The sequence below is a fragment of the Triticum dicoccoides genome, chromosome 2A (genome assembly GCF_002162155.2).
Source record: "Triticum dicoccoides isolate Atlit2015 ecotype Zavitan chromosome 2A, WEW_v2.0, whole genome shotgun sequence".
Taxonomy (NCBI): Eukaryota; Viridiplantae; Streptophyta; class Magnoliopsida; order Poales; family Poaceae; genus Triticum; species Triticum dicoccoides.
The window spans coordinates 688,198,563-688,214,788 of NC_041382.1; the positions used below are offsets into that span (position 1 = coordinate 688,198,563).

A 16,226-nucleotide genomic window follows, 5' to 3' on the forward strand; every position below is an offset into this window, starting at 1 on the left:
CTCCCCCCTCCCACCCTCGCCGGTTTCCTCCCAAGAAGAGAAGATGTCCGCCGTCCCCTCCAGGTATGAAGAGATTTCCTTGGCCCCTTCGCGCGCCATTGCCGCCTCTCCCCCGCGCTTCTTGTTCCGGGCGAGTTCCGAGGTTTCCCTTGCTTAGACGAATCTGCTCCGTCGTTCCGGGAGGAGGAGGGGGGAGGGGGTGGTTGCGGGAAACGAACGTCCTTTTTGCCACGAAAGGTGGTGGTTGCGGTGCTCCTTGCCGCGGTTCTTGGGGACCGCCAGCGTCGCTAATGCGGTGCCGCGCTGTTCCTTGTGTCGGTGGAGCCAGATTCCGGTGGGATTTCCGCAGATTCGTCTTTCCCGGGGCTTCGACCTGTGAGATGCGGGCAGGGATTGGGCTTTTTAGTCGGTACTATATGTATTTACGGACTTCTTTTATTCTGAGTTTTTGGGGAATTACTGGGAATATATTTGTCTTGTGGTCGAGGAATCATTTCTCACCTACCACTTCTTGGCTGCTATTTCTAGTCGTAATTTCTTAAACTAAAAAAGGGGTAGTATTTGGCTTGGTTTTTCAGAAAGATGCCTAGATCTGGCACTAGTTCATCCGTCTTTTTCTCTTTATGCGGGCGGCTAGTTCATCGATCTGAAACGGGCATTGCCCCCCGTGAGCTTTGCTGCCAGGCTCCGATTTATTTTCCAGCGTTACTTTGTTCGTATGCTTAAGGCCTGGCTGGTTAGGATCTAGATGTCATGCAAATCGATTACTCACTGCAAGAGTAGAATGGTGTCAAAAGTTATTTTATTTACCGTTCTGGTTGCTGCATATAACTATGTTGCTAAGTATCACTGGGAGTCCTTTGCTCAAGCTTCAAGCTATATCTGAGATCTGATGTTGTCTTTGCCAACTTCACTGCACACTGGTAGTCATATTTCAACTGTGTTAGTGGGTGGGACACACGTTTCTGCATACATTTGGGCGTGCTTAGTTATTTCAGGGGAGATGTCTCCATGAATCCTGCATGTTTCCAGAGTTTGTCTATACCTTCATTTGGGGGGAACGCTATATTATCTTATTCCAACTTGACTTGTCATATCAGGTTTTATGTCTGAAACTTGTAAGTAATAGGGTTATATCCGAATCTTGAAATAGATCTACTACGGCTGAGTCCTTCGCTTCATGTTTGTTTTGATTAGCTACCTCTGCTATAGTGAACGTTTTTTTTTTCAGTAACTTGTGTCCTAGAATGATGTTGCCAATAATTATGATAGAAAAATATTTGAGTCATCGTTATAACAGACACTCATACTAGCCTATTATTAGGGGCACCTAATAGGAAAGCATGAAATCTGCCATCATACACTTATATACTGCACTTATAAATATCTGAAAACCTCAAGGCATTTCGTATGTGCCAGCGTACACATATAATGTGCCCGCACAGTAATGAAACAAACGCATTTTTGGCAAGTGCCAGGTAAAATCTGTAGCATCACTGGCATCTATCATTGCAAGACATACATAAATGCCAGCTAAATTATATGCATGTGTGTGATAGCTGAAAAGCAAGCTGGCCAATAATTGGCGTGCGTCTGAAAAGTGAAATTTCCGCTCTCCTAAAATTAACCCAACCCATTCTTTCTCCCCCAATCAATTCCGCAGTATTCTTCACCTTGCTTTGGACCCTTAGTGCCTGCCCCTCACTGCTCCATTGCGCGCCACTCATCCCTCACCTAACCCTCATAGCCTGCCACACCATGCCATTGCTCCTGTCACTGGTGCCCTCTCCCTTTGAGCTGTACATGAAGGAACTGCTTGATTGCATTGTCTTTTCATGACTTGCAAGTTTTTACTCCAGTGTCAGACAAAAAAAAGTCTGACAAATTAATAAATATGCTTAGCATAAGGTGGTTTGCTTGTTAAGTCGTCTGAATAAACTTCAAAGTGGAAACACAAATGTATGACGCGTTAAATTTTCTCTGAAGAGTTGGTTCTTATTCTAGTATGTTTTTGTTGTTTTGTCCCATGCATCAATTTTCTAATTAGCTCATGCTTTACTATAGTCAACCCACTCTGATGTAAAAGCCATTCATTTAAAATCCCTTGGATGATCAGTATTATTGTGGACTTGTGGTTCTTACTTAACATCAATTTTTTTCTTTATCTGCATGCTATTTGTTCTAAAGTGATTATCTCTTGGTCACATATTCGCAAAATGTACTACACATGCATAGGCTATTTATATATTATTATGTCCTTTTTCAGGAGCTGATTCAAGGTGTAGGTTGTACTATGTGAGAAGGACAGCTGTGCACATCAAGACTCAAATTAGCTTCGCTTGATTACACTTCAGCTGGCTGAATAATAATATATACTTGATTTTGGTGGTTCAAAAACATGGGTTCTAGATTTCCATCACATCAGCTGAGCAGTGGCCTTTATGTTTCTGGCCGACCTGAGCAACCTAAGGAGAAGGCCCCGACCTTTGGATCCAATGTGATGCCATATACTGGTGGTGACACCAAGAAATCTGGAGAGCTTGGGAAGATGTTTGAGCTCCATGCTGAAAGATCCAGAAAATCTGGTCCTCTAGGCAGTGCGCCTTCGAGAAATCCTTCATTTGGTGGTGCTGCCTCCAACTCTGGACCTGTGTCTAATGCTGGCGGTCGGTCAAACTACTCTGGTTCTCTTTCATCTTCAGTTCCTGGCGCCGGAGGATCAGCAAGAGCAAAATCTAACTCCGGACCACTCAATAAGCATGGAGAACCAGTAAAGCGGTCATCTGGTCCCCAGTCTGGAGGTGTGACCCCAATGGCTCGCCAGAATTCCGGCCCTCTCCCTCCAATGCTTCCTACGACTGGGCTTATCACATCTGGCCCTGTTACTTCTGGACCACTGAATTCGTCTGGTGCCCCAAGAAGGAAAGTACCTGGATCTCTTGATCCTGCTGCATCGATGAAGGCGCGGGCCACATCGCTTGCTCACAACCAGGCTGTTACTACACTCACCAGTGAAGGTGGTTTCTCAGTTATGGGAAGCATTTCAAAGTGGGTATTCTGGCTAGTGATCACACTCTTGCTGTTCGGGTTTGCAGTAGGTCTCTTCATTCTTATTGCTGTTCACAACGCGATTGTGCTGATAGTTGTTGTTGCAATGATTGGTTCTGTTGCTGCACTTGTGTCTTGGAATGTTTGGCGGGGCAGGAGAGGCGTGCTCAGGTTTGTCAATAGCTGTCCTGATACTGATCTCAGAACTGCAAAGGATGGAGAGTATGTGAAGGTTACAGGGGTATGTGAAATGCTTCTGATCCTGTTGGATTTATTGCCCTTATCTTCACTCTGATAAATTGCTGTTTAGCGCCAGTGTTCATCCTGTTCTACTGAGCATACGCTCATCTGTTGCAATGCGCCCTAATGACACTAACCTTAACATAGTTGAGTACTATAAGAGTCCTAGTCTGCACATAATTACCAACACATCACCAAATTTCTGTATTTCTTTTACTATTCATGGTATAATTTGCATGGTAGATATAATTGAATACTTTTAGTCACTTAGTTCCACATGTAGCATAAACTCCTTGTCAGTTTTTGGAGACTGCGTACATTAATCTACAAGTTGACAACAAATTCTTTTTTGTTCCAAGAAAACTTGTTCCGTTATCAGTTACCAGTAATGATCAGTATGCCAAACATCACAGGTTGTTACGTGTGGAAATTTCCCCCTGGAGTCCTCATTTCAAAGGATTCCGAGATGTGTGTACACTTCAACTAGGCTGTATGAGTATAGGGGCTGGGATTCAAAAACTGCAAACCCCAAGCATCGCCGGTTTACCTGGGGATTACGGACAGCAGAGGTGAGTTTTGTTTATTCATTAGTGTGTAGAAAAATGATGCTTAAAATAAATTGATACAATGAATTATTCTCCAGTATAAAGATGTGTTGAAAAACTTTACTAATGCAGCTATATTACTTTCTTCCGAACTGACCTTGACATTTCGCCTGTAACTATTGCAGCGACATGCGGTTGATTTCTACATTTCAGATTTCCAGTCTGGGCTTCGAGCATTGGTGAGAACAGGAAGTGGGGCACGGGTGACACCATATGTTGATGAATCGGTAGTAATTGACGTCAATCCTGAGAACAAGGACATGTCTCCTGAATTTCTTAGATGGCTACGAGAAAGGAACCTCTCAAGTGATGGTCGGAAAATGCGCCTAAAAGAAGGGTATTATTTTCTTCATGTTGCTTTCCACCTAGAAGGCTAGCATTGCTGCATAACTAGAGATGTTTACCTCTATTTCGGAAGATGTGTGCCAAAAAGATGTAAGTGAATAATTATGTTCAATTCCATCTTGTACCTGCAGATACATCAAGGAAGGCAGCACTGTGAGCGTGATGGGGGTCGTTCAAAAGAATGAGAGCGTGTTGATGATAGTACCTCCATCAGAGCCCATCTCATCTGGTTGCCAGTGGGGGAGTTGTTTCTTCCCAGCGAACCTTGAAGGACTGGTCGTGAGATGCGAAGATACTTCAGACATGGATGTCATACCAGTATAGCAAGCTGATGATTGCCGTGGTGTGGAATAGCTGCTGTTGAAGAGGGAATGTTGGCCTGTCGAATCTTTTGACCTCGGGTTGGGTTTGATTGGTAGAGTATTAGAACTGAGAAAAAATGTACAAATGTTAGGTGTGATTAAGGCTAGTAAAGATGGGAGTATGGCTGCTGGTTAATCTGTGTTTGGCTGTATAGTCCTTTTTCAATGTGTTTTGTCCTCCTTTGCTCCTGTTTTTTCTGTTATGAGCTCTCAATACTTGTGTAATATGATTGCTTTTGGGCTGTTTGAAGACATGTTGAATCGGGTTTATGTGTTATTTAGGATGATCTTCTTGCACTGCTGTTAAAGCCTAAATATATTGTTGCTGTTACATTTATGTATCCATGTTGTTGGTCCATTGCATCCATTATGTCTTTTGGCCTGTTTGAAGACTCGGTCGAATATTTCTTGCACTGCTGTTACCTGTAACATTTCTGTGTCCTCATTGTTTCTGTATGTAATTAAAAATGTCAAATACATTACACTGGCTGTGATAATCTGTGACTTGCTTAATTAGGATATGGTTTTTTTGTTCTTCATTGTATTGCATACATCTAATTCAGTAAAAATAATAGGTATCACCTTCTCTGTGTAAACATTGTTTATGCCATTGGGAGAGGAATTTACAGGATGAATAGATTTCTTTACTTCTGTTGAGATTGAGATTTAGTTAGGTTCCTAATTACCCAAAACATAAGGTGGCGAAGACACACTGTGCTAGGAAATGTAGAGGACAGCCGATCTGCACGTGTCTTGAAAAAAATAGGGCCAAACTGTAAGTGATTATCCATTTTAGAGTTGGTTGTAGAGATGAAAAGGGGCTCCCTGGTAAAGTAAAACTAGAGGATCTATTTGTCATGAAACAGAGGATTTCTTGGGCTCAGCTGCAATATTGTATAGTGGATATGGTGTAGCTGAAACAACTACAGGGGAACAGAAGGGCCTTGCTGTAAGAGAAGACGAGGCCACCGACAGAAGGCTCCAGGGGCATACCTGCAAGAGAAAAAGTAGGAGGCAGGGACCGGCGCGGAAAATGTCAAAAAAATTTGGACCATTTCTCGATTTGTGCGTGTCATCCTTGCGCAGGGGCCATGCTAATCTTCTCTGTATCGTTCCAATTTTATCGGATGTCCCCGAAGGGACGTGTCTGATGCAGCGACCGAGCTTATAAATCGGTCGAAACGGCCTCGCGTAGGCGAGGTGGGACTAAACAATCCTAGACTGCTGTGTTCTGCTCCCCCGGCCGCTCCCGCGAGCGCGTAAGCCATCCTGGGCCCTAAAAGCCCAGCAGCAAGCAGCCTCGCAGTAGACCTCACGTGGGCTGCATCTCATTACATGGCCCAAATCGGTAGAGAGACAGAGCATAGTGCTGTTTTTTCTTCCTCCCCGTCCTACTCGTGTACTTTGCCACACGCCGAACATGAACATCATCGTGTTGAGTTTGTTCCCAGAGTTAGCTTGTGTTGTGTTCAGTTGTCCCAGAGTATTCTCTAGCTGCTGGCAGCAATCTAGCCCCAACATTTTGACCTCTAATGAATAAGTCTCAGATGAACCTACTGCTTGCTTTAAGGTTCAGGTCAGCGTGTGCAGCCGGCAATGTCAAGTTGATCCTTGGGGTTTTCAGCTGGCAATTATCACCAGTGTGTGCAGTAATGTTATACCAGAGGCACAGGTTAGGGTAGAAATTTGTTTTTGATGAAACAACTTGGTGAGAATCTACCTACGGGGAGGAGCTGAACAAGCAGAGCAGGTGCAGCCCGTCATTCGCCTTCAGAATATCAGCCCGTCATGATCGACCCGTCCTCCGACTCCGATCTTGGCCAACTTCATTGATTGGTCATCCAGCCAGGGACCGGGGACCTGGTCCCCGGGCCTCGGTCGGCAAGTTGCCCTGGATATCAGCAACAACATTTTACACGGTGCGGCGGATCATGTCAACATTTTACACGAGGAATGACTCTGAATCGACCCACGTACATACCATGCATCATGCAAGGCCGGTTATCCTTTGATTTCATTCTAGAGTCAGTTGTTACCTGACGGAGAGGGCTAAGTAAACACGTTGCTCCTTTACCTTCGCACCTGTCTTCTTCAGGGAAACTGTCAGTCAGTCTGCCGCGCCAGGGGCTAGACGGGCAATCTCTCTTTCAGGTGCTATTTTCAGCTGGAAATTTTACCAGCGTGTGCATCGGTGCCCCAAGTTAGGAGAACCGTCTTCAACCCAGAAAGAATCTGGGAAGGAGCTAGCAAGCAGAGCAGGTGCAGGGAGCCCATGTGGAAATCGACGCCCACCAGAAGATCAAAACAAGGGAATAAATGCACCAGCTCATGCTCGTGCCCAGACCCAAATCAAAGGAAGGGTCTCGGATCACAACAGGAGCTCCTCTCCTCTCCCCCATGATTTTCTCTACCTTCCCAAGAACCCGTGATCACCCCCCAACCAATCATTCCTCGAACGGTCCCGAACGGCACCTGGTCCCGTCCCGTGTTCTCCCCGCTAACCTCCCGAATTTCACTGTATGGACCCCTTTGATTTTCTTTTTTTGACCTCGGGTTGGGTTTGTTTGGTAGGAGTAGAATACTAGTAGAACTGAGAAAATTGTACACATGTTAGGCGTGATTATGGCTACTAAAGATCGATCGAGTATAGCCAGGCAATCTGTGTTTGGCTGTATAGTCTTTTTCCAATGTAGTATTACGTCCTCTTTTGCTCTTTTTTCGGTTATGAGCTCTGAATACTTGTGTAATATGATGGCATTTGGGCTGTCTGAAGACTTGTTGAATTGGGTTTATATTTCACTTTGGGGCAACGAAGATGATATGAAGGCAGTCCGAGAGCTTCCTGGTAATGGTGCAGGTTTTAATAGGCACTGACTTGACCTGCAATCCTGATGCTATACTTCCTCTCTTCAAGACTGTTACATTCAGACTTATTCTTTGCTACATTCAGCGTCTGTTGATGCGGATTTTATCCTTTGTGCCGTGGAGGCCCAGGGCTTTATGCCCAGGACAAATGGATAAATGGAATTCACGATAGTAATGGCGGTGTTTTTTCTGAATGTACTTTAAATTGTGATACATTTGCAGATTTATTTTACCAGCGTGTTTTCCTGAATGGCTGAATCTCATGTTTCACTTGCAAGTTTATTTTTACTTTTCCTTAGTAGTGTATGGAAGGAATGTTTTCTGTACCTGGCAATTGTATACTGAAGGAATGATAATTTTTTTGTCATGCCTCCGAGAGCCTGAAAGACGTTTCATGTTTAAAGCAGACACAATTTTATACGGACCAAAATATCTGCAGTGGGGGCATGCAGATGGCACACTGCTGCAACGTGCCTGTTCTTCTGCCAGACATGTGTTCATGCTGATAGGCATATGTTGTGCTGCTCCTTTTCCATATCTATATATGTGTTATGCTGGCTCCTTTTCTGTTCTTTTTTTTTTGGCTTAGGAAGGTTTACATTTGCAGGTTCCAACAACAATGCCATGATCACATCAAAAAGGAAAGAGAAAAAACATGATCACTTTGTTGGGATTTTCTGAACATGAAGTTTGTTACTCCTATCTGATTCCGGATATCACACTGACTGGCAGTTTAGTTTAGGATAGATTTCCTGCACTGCAGCTAAAGATCTTGTCCGTTATACTCCATTTCTGCGTCCACATTGTGTTTGCATGTGATAGGAAATGTCAATACGTTACACTATAGTTTGCGGCAAAAAAATTACTATAATTCCTTTTGTCTTTGGGAGAGAGATTTATAGGATGCAGGGATTTGCTGTACCTCAGTCGAGATTGATAGTTTGGGATATAACTACTGAAAACCTTCCGAAGAGGGCAGCCAACAAGTGGCACAGAGAAAAGAAAGGACCAACATTGTAAGCGTGGCTCCATGTAGGACTTCAATGGTGTAAGATGAGAAGGCCGCAACTGAAAGTACAAGGGTGTATCTGTTAGGAAGAGAGGATTCCAGGGGCCATGCTGGGATATTGAGAGAAGGCTCCAGGGGCACGGCTGTAATAGAGAAAGTAGCAGGCAGGGACCGGCGCGGAAAATCTCAAAAAATTTTGGACCATTTCTCGATTTGTGCGTGTCATCCTTGCGCAGGGGCCATGCTAATCTTCTCTGTATCGTTCCAATTTTATCGGATGTCCCCGAAGGGACAAGTCTGATGCAGCAAGCGAGCTTATAAACCGGTCAGAACTCTGCTGGACAGGCGAGGTGGGACTAAACTAAGAGGAACTGCTGCGTTGCTCTCCCCAATCGTGAACACGTCGACCACCCGACAAAGCCCGATCATGCGGGCCTAAAAGCCCAGCGCTAGACCGTTGCTGAACTCACGTGGGCTGCATCTCACTATGCGCCCAGATCAGTGAGAGCTAGAGGGCAGTTATCTTCAGCTCTCTCGTAGTTCCTCTGATCAATATTCCTAGTTCGATTCCCTCCTAGCAGTGAGTAACAATGTGCTCCTTGATAAATATAAATGTGTTGAGCACCAGAACTGTCAGAATAACGGGCTTGGTTCCTTAAGATTCACAAATGTTAAGTGTGATTATGGCTACTAAAGATCGATCGAGTAGTATTTTCCAATGTATTACGTCCTCTTTTGCTCTTTGTTCAGTTATGAGCTCTGAATACTTGTGTGATATGATTTTTTCGGTAAAGACTTGTGTGATATGATGGCATTTGGGATGTTTGAAGACCTTTTGAATTGGGTTTACATGTTACTTTGGGGCAACGAAGATAATATGAAGACAGTCCGAGAGCTTTCTTGTGAGGAGTGAGGTTTTAGTAGGCACTGACTTGACCTGCAATCCACATTGTGCAGTCCGAGATGCCTATACTTCCTCTCTTCAAGACTGTTACATTCAGACTTATTCTTTGCTACGTTCAGCGTGTGTTGATGGCGCTTCGATCCTTTCTGCTGCAGAGGCCCAGGGCTTTGTGCCCAGGACAAATGGATAAATGGAATTCACGATAGAAATGGCGGTGCTTTCCTGAATGTACTTTGAATTGTGATACATTGTGTTTACCTGAATGGCTGGATCTCATGTTTTAACTCGCAGGTTTTATTTTACTTTTCCGTAGTAGTGTATCTGTGTATGAGAGGAATTTTTTCTTTATCTGGCAATTATATACTGAAGGAATGATGTCTGTGACTGTGAGAGCCTGAAAGGCGTTTCATGTTTAAAGCAGATGCAATTTTATACGGACCAAAATATCTGCAGTGGGGCATGCAGCTGGCACACTGCTGCAACGTGCTTGTTCTTCTGCCAGCATGTGTTCCTGTTGGCAGGCATATAATTATATGCTGTGCTGCTCCTTTTCTCCAATATATAGTGTCAAAAAAACGTACTCCGTTTTACATTTTGAGACAGAGGAAGTACGCTGGCTCTTTTTTCTCTTCTTGTTTGGCTTAGGAAGGGTTTACGTTTCGGGTTCCAACAACAAAGCCATGATTACATAGAAAAAACATGATCACTTTGCTGTGAACATGACGTTTTATTATGTGTCTCCAGGTATCACATTGACAGTTTAATTTAGGATAGATTTCTTGCACTGCTACAAAAGATCTTGGCTGTTGTATTTCAGCTCCACATTGTGTTTGTATGTGGTAGCAAATGTGAATACATTACACTAGCTGTGACACTTGCTTAATTATAATATGGGTTGGATCAGAACGATAATTCTCTTGTGGGTGTGGTGTGTTGTCTTTGGGAGAGAGATTCTTTTACCTCAGTCCAGATTCAGTGTTTGGGATCTAATTACCGAAAACATTGTGAAGAGGGCACAGAGAAAAGAAAGGACCAGACTGTAAGCGACGCTCCATTTAGGACTTTCAATGTAAAGATGAGAAGACCGCAACTGAAAGTACGAGGGTGTATCTGTTAGAAACATAGGATTCCAGGGGCCATGCTGCGATATTGTGAGAAGGCTCAGGGGCACGACTGTAATAGATAAAGGAGCAGCCAGGGACGGGCGCAGAAAATATCAAAAAATTTGCTGTGAACATGACGTTTTATTATGTGTCTCCAGGTATCACATTGACAGTTTAATTTAGGATAGATTTCTTGCACTGCTACAAAAGATCTTGGCTGTTGTATTTCAGCTCCACATTGTGTTTGTATGTGGTAGCAAATGTGAATACATTACACTAGCTGTGACACTTGCTTAATTATAATATGGGTTGGATCAGAACGATAATTCTCTTGTGGGTGTGGTGTGTTGTCTTTGGGAGAGAGATTCTTTTACCTCAGTCCAGATTCAGTGTTTGGGATCTAATTACCGAAAACATTGTGAAGAGGGCACAGAGAAAAGAAAGGACCAGACTGTAAGCGACGCTCCATTTAGGACTTTCAATGTAAAGATGAGAAGACCGCAACTGAAAGTACGAGGGTGTATCTGTTAGAAACATAGGATTCCAGGGGCCATGCTGCGATATTGTGAGAAGGCTCAGGGGCACGACTGTAATAGATAAAGGAGCAGCCAGGGACGGGCGCAGAAAATGTCAAAAAATTTGGACCATTTCTCGATTTGTGCGTGTCATCCTTGCGCAGGGGCCATGCTAATCTTCTCTGTATCGTTCCAATTTTATCGGATGTCCCCGAAGGGACAAGACTGGCTGCAGCGAGCGAGCTTATAAACCGGTGAGAACTCTGCTGGACAGGCGAGGTGGGACTAAACGAAATAGAACTGCTGCGTTGCTCTCCACAGCCGTTGGGCTTGCACGTCGACCACCCGACAAAGCCCGATCATGCGGGCCTAAAAGCCCAGCTCGAGACCGTTGCTGAACTCACGTGGGCTGCATCTCACTACGTAGCCCATATCAGTGAGAGCCAGAGGGCAGTTATCTTCAGCTCTCTCGTAGTTCCTCTGATCAATATTCATAGTTCGATTCCCTCCTAGCAGTGAGTGACAATGTGCTCCTTAATAAATACTAGATGACCCGTCGCGCCATTTGGCGCGCAAGACAAATTTGAAGCAAGAACTAGAGATTACTTTGTTCTTTTGGTAGCAGACGATGTTGATGTATGCTCTTTTGCGAAGCGTCGTGAATCTATATAATTTTTTTTTCTCATTTATAATGTATGAAACTGATAAAATTGACGTAAAAGCCCAACTGAAACAAAGAACAAAATGTAAATGTTTGAGTTTGCAATTAGAAGATTCAAGTAGCTATATACGCAGGTGGCACAATAAAATGCACTAAAGACATGATAATATAGAGCATTGTGTCCAGGAGCACTTCTTAATGATAGTGGTCAATTACATCATATACTCCCTCCGTCCGAAAAAGCTTGTCCCAAGTTTGTTCCTCAAATGAATGTATCTAGCACTAACTTGATGCTACATACTGAAGAGTATACACACTGAAGTTGCTAAACACAATCGGTCACTGAATAATAACACGGATGCATCAAATGCATATTTCCGTGTAATCAAAAGATGGCTGAAACTTTTTCATGTTGTTCACAAGTCCTTTTGCTTCACTCGTCCAGTGGTCATTGGTGTGGGTGTTGTGTGAAACAATGCCCCTTGCATCTGTTTGTCCACGCACCCTGTAACATGAGAACTACTCCCTCCGTTTCAAAATAGACGACCCAACTTTGTACTAACTTTGTACTAAACTGAGTCATCTATTTTGAAACGAAGAGAGTATTTGCTAAAGAAACAAAAAGATTAATGCCATCTCCTAACTACCAACTATATTATGACATGTGTTAAACCATCGAAGTAAAACAATTCAATATTCGCATGGGTACTAACATAAATGAAATAAAACTCCGCATTCAGCATGCCTTAGTAGCATCGCTGCATACTATTGTATAATTATCAGAAGGCTGGCATGCATTGTTAGATCGTGCAAAGTAAAAAGCGCATTGTGAAGCACTGACATTTAACCTACACAGACAGGGCAAAGATATCAGCAACGGAAACATTGTGAAGCACTTGTGCATCCATAATAAGAGGTGGGAATCTACTGCAGTTTTTATTCACTAAACACAAACAATAAAAGATATTAATAAATACATATAGGCATTCATGATGAAGATTGACCTCTGCCATGCCGGATCAAGCGGAATGAAGCCGTATTGATGCCACAATAACATCCACAATTTTTCTGATTTAATTTTTGAATGAAATGAATGAGGAGCAGGATGACATGAATGGCTCAGATTTGTTTGGCATGCCTGTATTACTTTTGCACTCATGACCTCAATTACCAAATCTAACAAATTGCTGAAGCTGGAAAGTAAAACCTCCATCTTGAATGATAATAAGTTGGAGAGTGACAGCGGATCAAGTCCTGCAAGGGAATACAAGGGAGTGAGGCTACTTTGGACATGACTGGGTGAACTGAACCCTTTGTTTTACCGCTGGGTCAAGTGGGTGAAAGAGCTGATGTGCCATGAACGAATAAACTGGGGAGCGGGGTCATGTGTGGCTGCCCTGCAGGGATTCTCCTTTTGAAATGAGAAAAGCTTGATGAATAGAACAGAGATGGAAGAAAGCACGATATCATAGAACCTACAAAACAAACGGGAACGAACTCATCAGACCAAAAAAACTCATAGGTCCAGCAGACGTCGATTGTCGTTGAGGTGCAAGCATGTAATTATATAATCATGCATGTTCATGGCTGAACTCACTCTTCTTTCAACAAAAAATTTAAATTGTATAGTGAAGTGAAATGCGAAAATCAACTTCCTCTATCCATAACCATTTTTAGTTTTGTAGTGAAAATTTGACAAACCATAATAAATTCCTGAAAAGTAGCATTTCAGTGTGATTTGTGTCTTTTCTCAAGGATTTCTGCACACCTATCCCAGGTTACACTTCCTTGTTGATGGTTTGTTCTTGGCTAAAGTTGGTTGTTGAATCCATTGTATATAAAAAAGGCACTCCTACTCAATCTCCTTCAATTTTAAATTAATACAGGTTGAGAGCAAAGGTACTGTAAGGAAGGTACCCAGTAAGTGAAAGCAAAGATATATGTTTATCTTGCATTGGAGATAGTAATAATAATGCAGGTTGAAAGCAAAGATACTTAGGTTGTAAGGGTAAAGTAAATTAATACAGGTTGAGACCAAAGGTTCCGTAAGGAAGGTACTTGGTAAGTGAAAGCAAAGAAGATAGTGTATAAAAATAATAAAAATGGATAATCTAATATCTTACGTGTACCAAAATTCAAGCATGTCATGGGCTGCAAAGCTGCAAAATTTGTATCAAACTGAAGATCAAACCCGAGACTCTTTTTTAACCCAAAACTATAGACTCTAATGATCAGTGCAATCTTTATACATCACAGATTGTTGACACATTTCTAACTAAACGGTCAACAATTACAAGAAATCATTTTCTAACCACTGTAGTTGCAAAATCAATTCACCATCTGTCTTTAGAACTAACTAAACGGCCAAAGAGTACGAAGACTTCTATAGCTAACAAATATAAACATACAGTTAGTTGCATGAAGATAAGTATAATGGTCCCTAAACCTCTCCACTCCTTGGCCAGAACACACAAAACACAAGGCTTATCAAACATGAGTCTGTCCAAAACCAAGATCAACCATACTGGGAAAAACATTCAGAAATCTCAAGGTTTCTCACCTCTTAAATCTATTGAAACAAAAGCACAAAGAAACCAATCACAAGAATAGATTTATTCACCTTCTCAATCCATCAGGACCTGACCAACCTTTGGACTATAGATCCTCATCCAAACTGTGAGATTTTCCTCCTGTGGGTGAGGTTTCCCAACACAATTGTTCTTATGTTTCTTTGTGGCTAAATTGAGTGCATGTTCAACAGGGTCTTGAAGTTTCATTCATTCCTAGATTGCAGAACAAAGTGTCATTACTATCTTATCAAAGATCTTGATCTTCTCGTAACAAAACCAAAAGATATCAAGTGAGGTCGACATTGACAACTCTGAACATGACACATTGCAGGAAAAAGTGAGATGGAAAGTAGCAGTTGTACATGGCACTGAAGGTGGGAATATAAGCAAACATCTTACGTGTAAAATCTTGCTGTGCGTAGCTGCAAAAACAAGAATTCTGCTTGTCAGAGGCACGCATCCAAAAATAAGAAGCATGGACCAATGTCTTGGGGACACAAGAGGGGTCTCACACCACTCGATTAGCTGCAGCCATCTAGCAAAACCATCAGAACCCCACCTTTGGTCTTACATTAGGTACTTCTCATCTCTAACAGTTAATGGTTGGCCATCTGAAACTGAAAGGAGGTTGAAGAACAAAAATATATAGCTTAATTATCTTATTTATACCACATGATTATATATAGCACTGAGCATATGTATTTTTGTCTACAAAGCATAGAACATAAAATAGATAACTCGAACTAATTTACTTTCAAGCATCATATCAAGATCGTTGCTACTAACATTAGATAAATTCAAACAAGTTTTTGAGAAACTGTACACCACATAATTTTGGACCAGATTTTTTTATCACGAGCGGATGCATAACAGTTCCAAGAGGATGCCACCTAAAGAAAGAAACAACAAAACATGAACAATACTCTAAAGGATTAATTTCAAGCTTAATATAGTATCCTCGGGATAGACAGAATAAATTTCCAACGGCAGCCACATCACATCATAGGCTAACGAGACTCCCAACAAATTGTACGCAAGGATTTTCAGTTTGCCATCAAAGATCAAAAGGAAAATATATGGTTCATGCTCTCTTTTTTCTCTCATGCAACTCTTATTAAAAATTGATTGGTTCATGGAAAAGAAAGGCATGCATTTTAGTGAACATATGTTTCAGTTGTCTTTTCTTATCCGTGTTTGGAAAAGATCAAATAGAACATAAGCGAACCCAAAAATATCGTGGTGATGAAACAAAATATATACAATTTCATGTCTCCTACAGTCCTATCGAGCAGGGAAGGAAATCAAGCTACCAAATGCTAGTTTATGGGTCGAGAACCCCACAAGATAGAAGCAAATATCTACCACACAGATTCTTGCTATGATTGACTGGAACTAATGTTTTGATCGGATAGTTTTTTTGTTCTTTACACTTTTATTTACCTCATGGATTCTTATTAATCACAAAATCATCTTGTTATAATTGACTGGAACTGGTTTTTTTAAGAATGAAATCACATACATAGATCACTCCTCTCCTCTAGACTTCTAGGACATTCATCAAACACCGTTAGGCGGTTTTTGGAAGAATGAAATCACATGGTTACATAGAGCATTCCTTCCCTCCAGCCTACTAAGACTTTCATCGAACACCTTGTAGGCGTACAGAAACAAAATTTGCACAAACAAATACACTGGAAGGAGGAGGGAAATTAGGAAGATGACAAGAGTGTGTGCACCTGCTTGAGAGGAGCAGCTCCACCGGCACCACAGGGACGCGGCTGACCTCCTCCTTCTTCCCAGCAGCACCACCGCACCACGACAACCCGCTGCTTCCCATCCTTGTAGCCTGCCTCCCCTGCTTCTTCGCCCCACCAGCAGCCTCGCCTAACCTGTTGAGCGCCGAGGAGGAGGAAGAAGTCAACAAGAGCACCAACGCGAGCTTGGTGATAAAGAAAGCGACGCGGGAGGAGAAGGGCTGGGTCACCATGGCTCTCTCCGC

At 42.6% G+C, this 16,226-nt stretch overlaps 1 protein-coding gene and 3 non-coding genes across 5 annotated transcripts; 1 reads left to right on the forward strand and 3 right to left on the reverse strand.

Moving 5' to 3' along the window:
* LOC119356273 (uncharacterized membrane protein At1g16860-like) lies at positions 1-4,937 on the forward strand. Of its 2 annotated transcripts, XM_037623214.1 has the most exons (6): positions 1-63; positions 2,267-3,048; positions 3,205-3,289; positions 3,702-3,857; positions 4,019-4,230; positions 4,370-4,937. In XM_037623214.1, exons 2-6 carry the CDS (start codon positions 2,399-2,401, stop codon positions 4,560-4,562), a joined length of 1,296 nt encoding a protein of 431 aa, XP_037479111.1. In that variant the 5' UTR covers positions 1-63; positions 2,267-2,398; the 3' UTR covers positions 4,563-4,937. The 2 variants fall into 2 exon arrangements, with proteins under 2 accessions (XP_037479111.1, XP_037479110.1); XM_037623213.1 differs by having other exon boundaries at positions 2,267-3,289.
* Positions 4,938-5,640: 703 nt separating this feature from the next.
* LOC119359846 lies at positions 5,641-5,743 on the reverse strand. Its single transcript, XR_005172691.1, has one exon. It is a non-coding gene; the product is annotated as a U6 spliceosomal RNA (small nuclear RNA).
* Positions 5,744-8,664: 2,921 nt separating this feature from the next.
* LOC119359848 lies at positions 8,665-8,767 on the reverse strand. The gene has a single exon (XR_005172693.1). It is a non-coding gene; the product is annotated as a U6 spliceosomal RNA (small nuclear RNA).
* Positions 8,768-11,114: 2,347 nt separating this feature from the next.
* LOC119359847 lies at positions 11,115-11,217 on the reverse strand. The gene has a single exon (XR_005172692.1). It is a non-coding gene; the product is annotated as a U6 spliceosomal RNA (small nuclear RNA).
* Between the last annotated feature and the right edge of the window lie 5,009 nt (positions 11,218-16,226).

What these genes read in the sequence shown, in the direction of transcription:
- LOC119356273 (XM_037623213.1), top strand. Translation starts at nt 2,399, where the DNA reads ATGGGTTCTAGATTTCCATCACATCAGCTGAGCAGTGGCCTTTATGTT. An exon ending in GGGGATTACGGACAGCAGAG is followed by an intron (nt 3,858 to 4,018) that starts GTGAGTTTTGTT and finishes TAACTATTGCAG; the next exon opens with CGACATGCGGTTGATTTCTA. An exon ending in AAAATGCGCCTAAAAGAAGG is followed by an intron (nt 4,231 to 4,369) that starts GTATTATTTTCT and finishes TTGTACCTGCAG; the next exon opens with ATACATCAAGGAAGGCAGCA.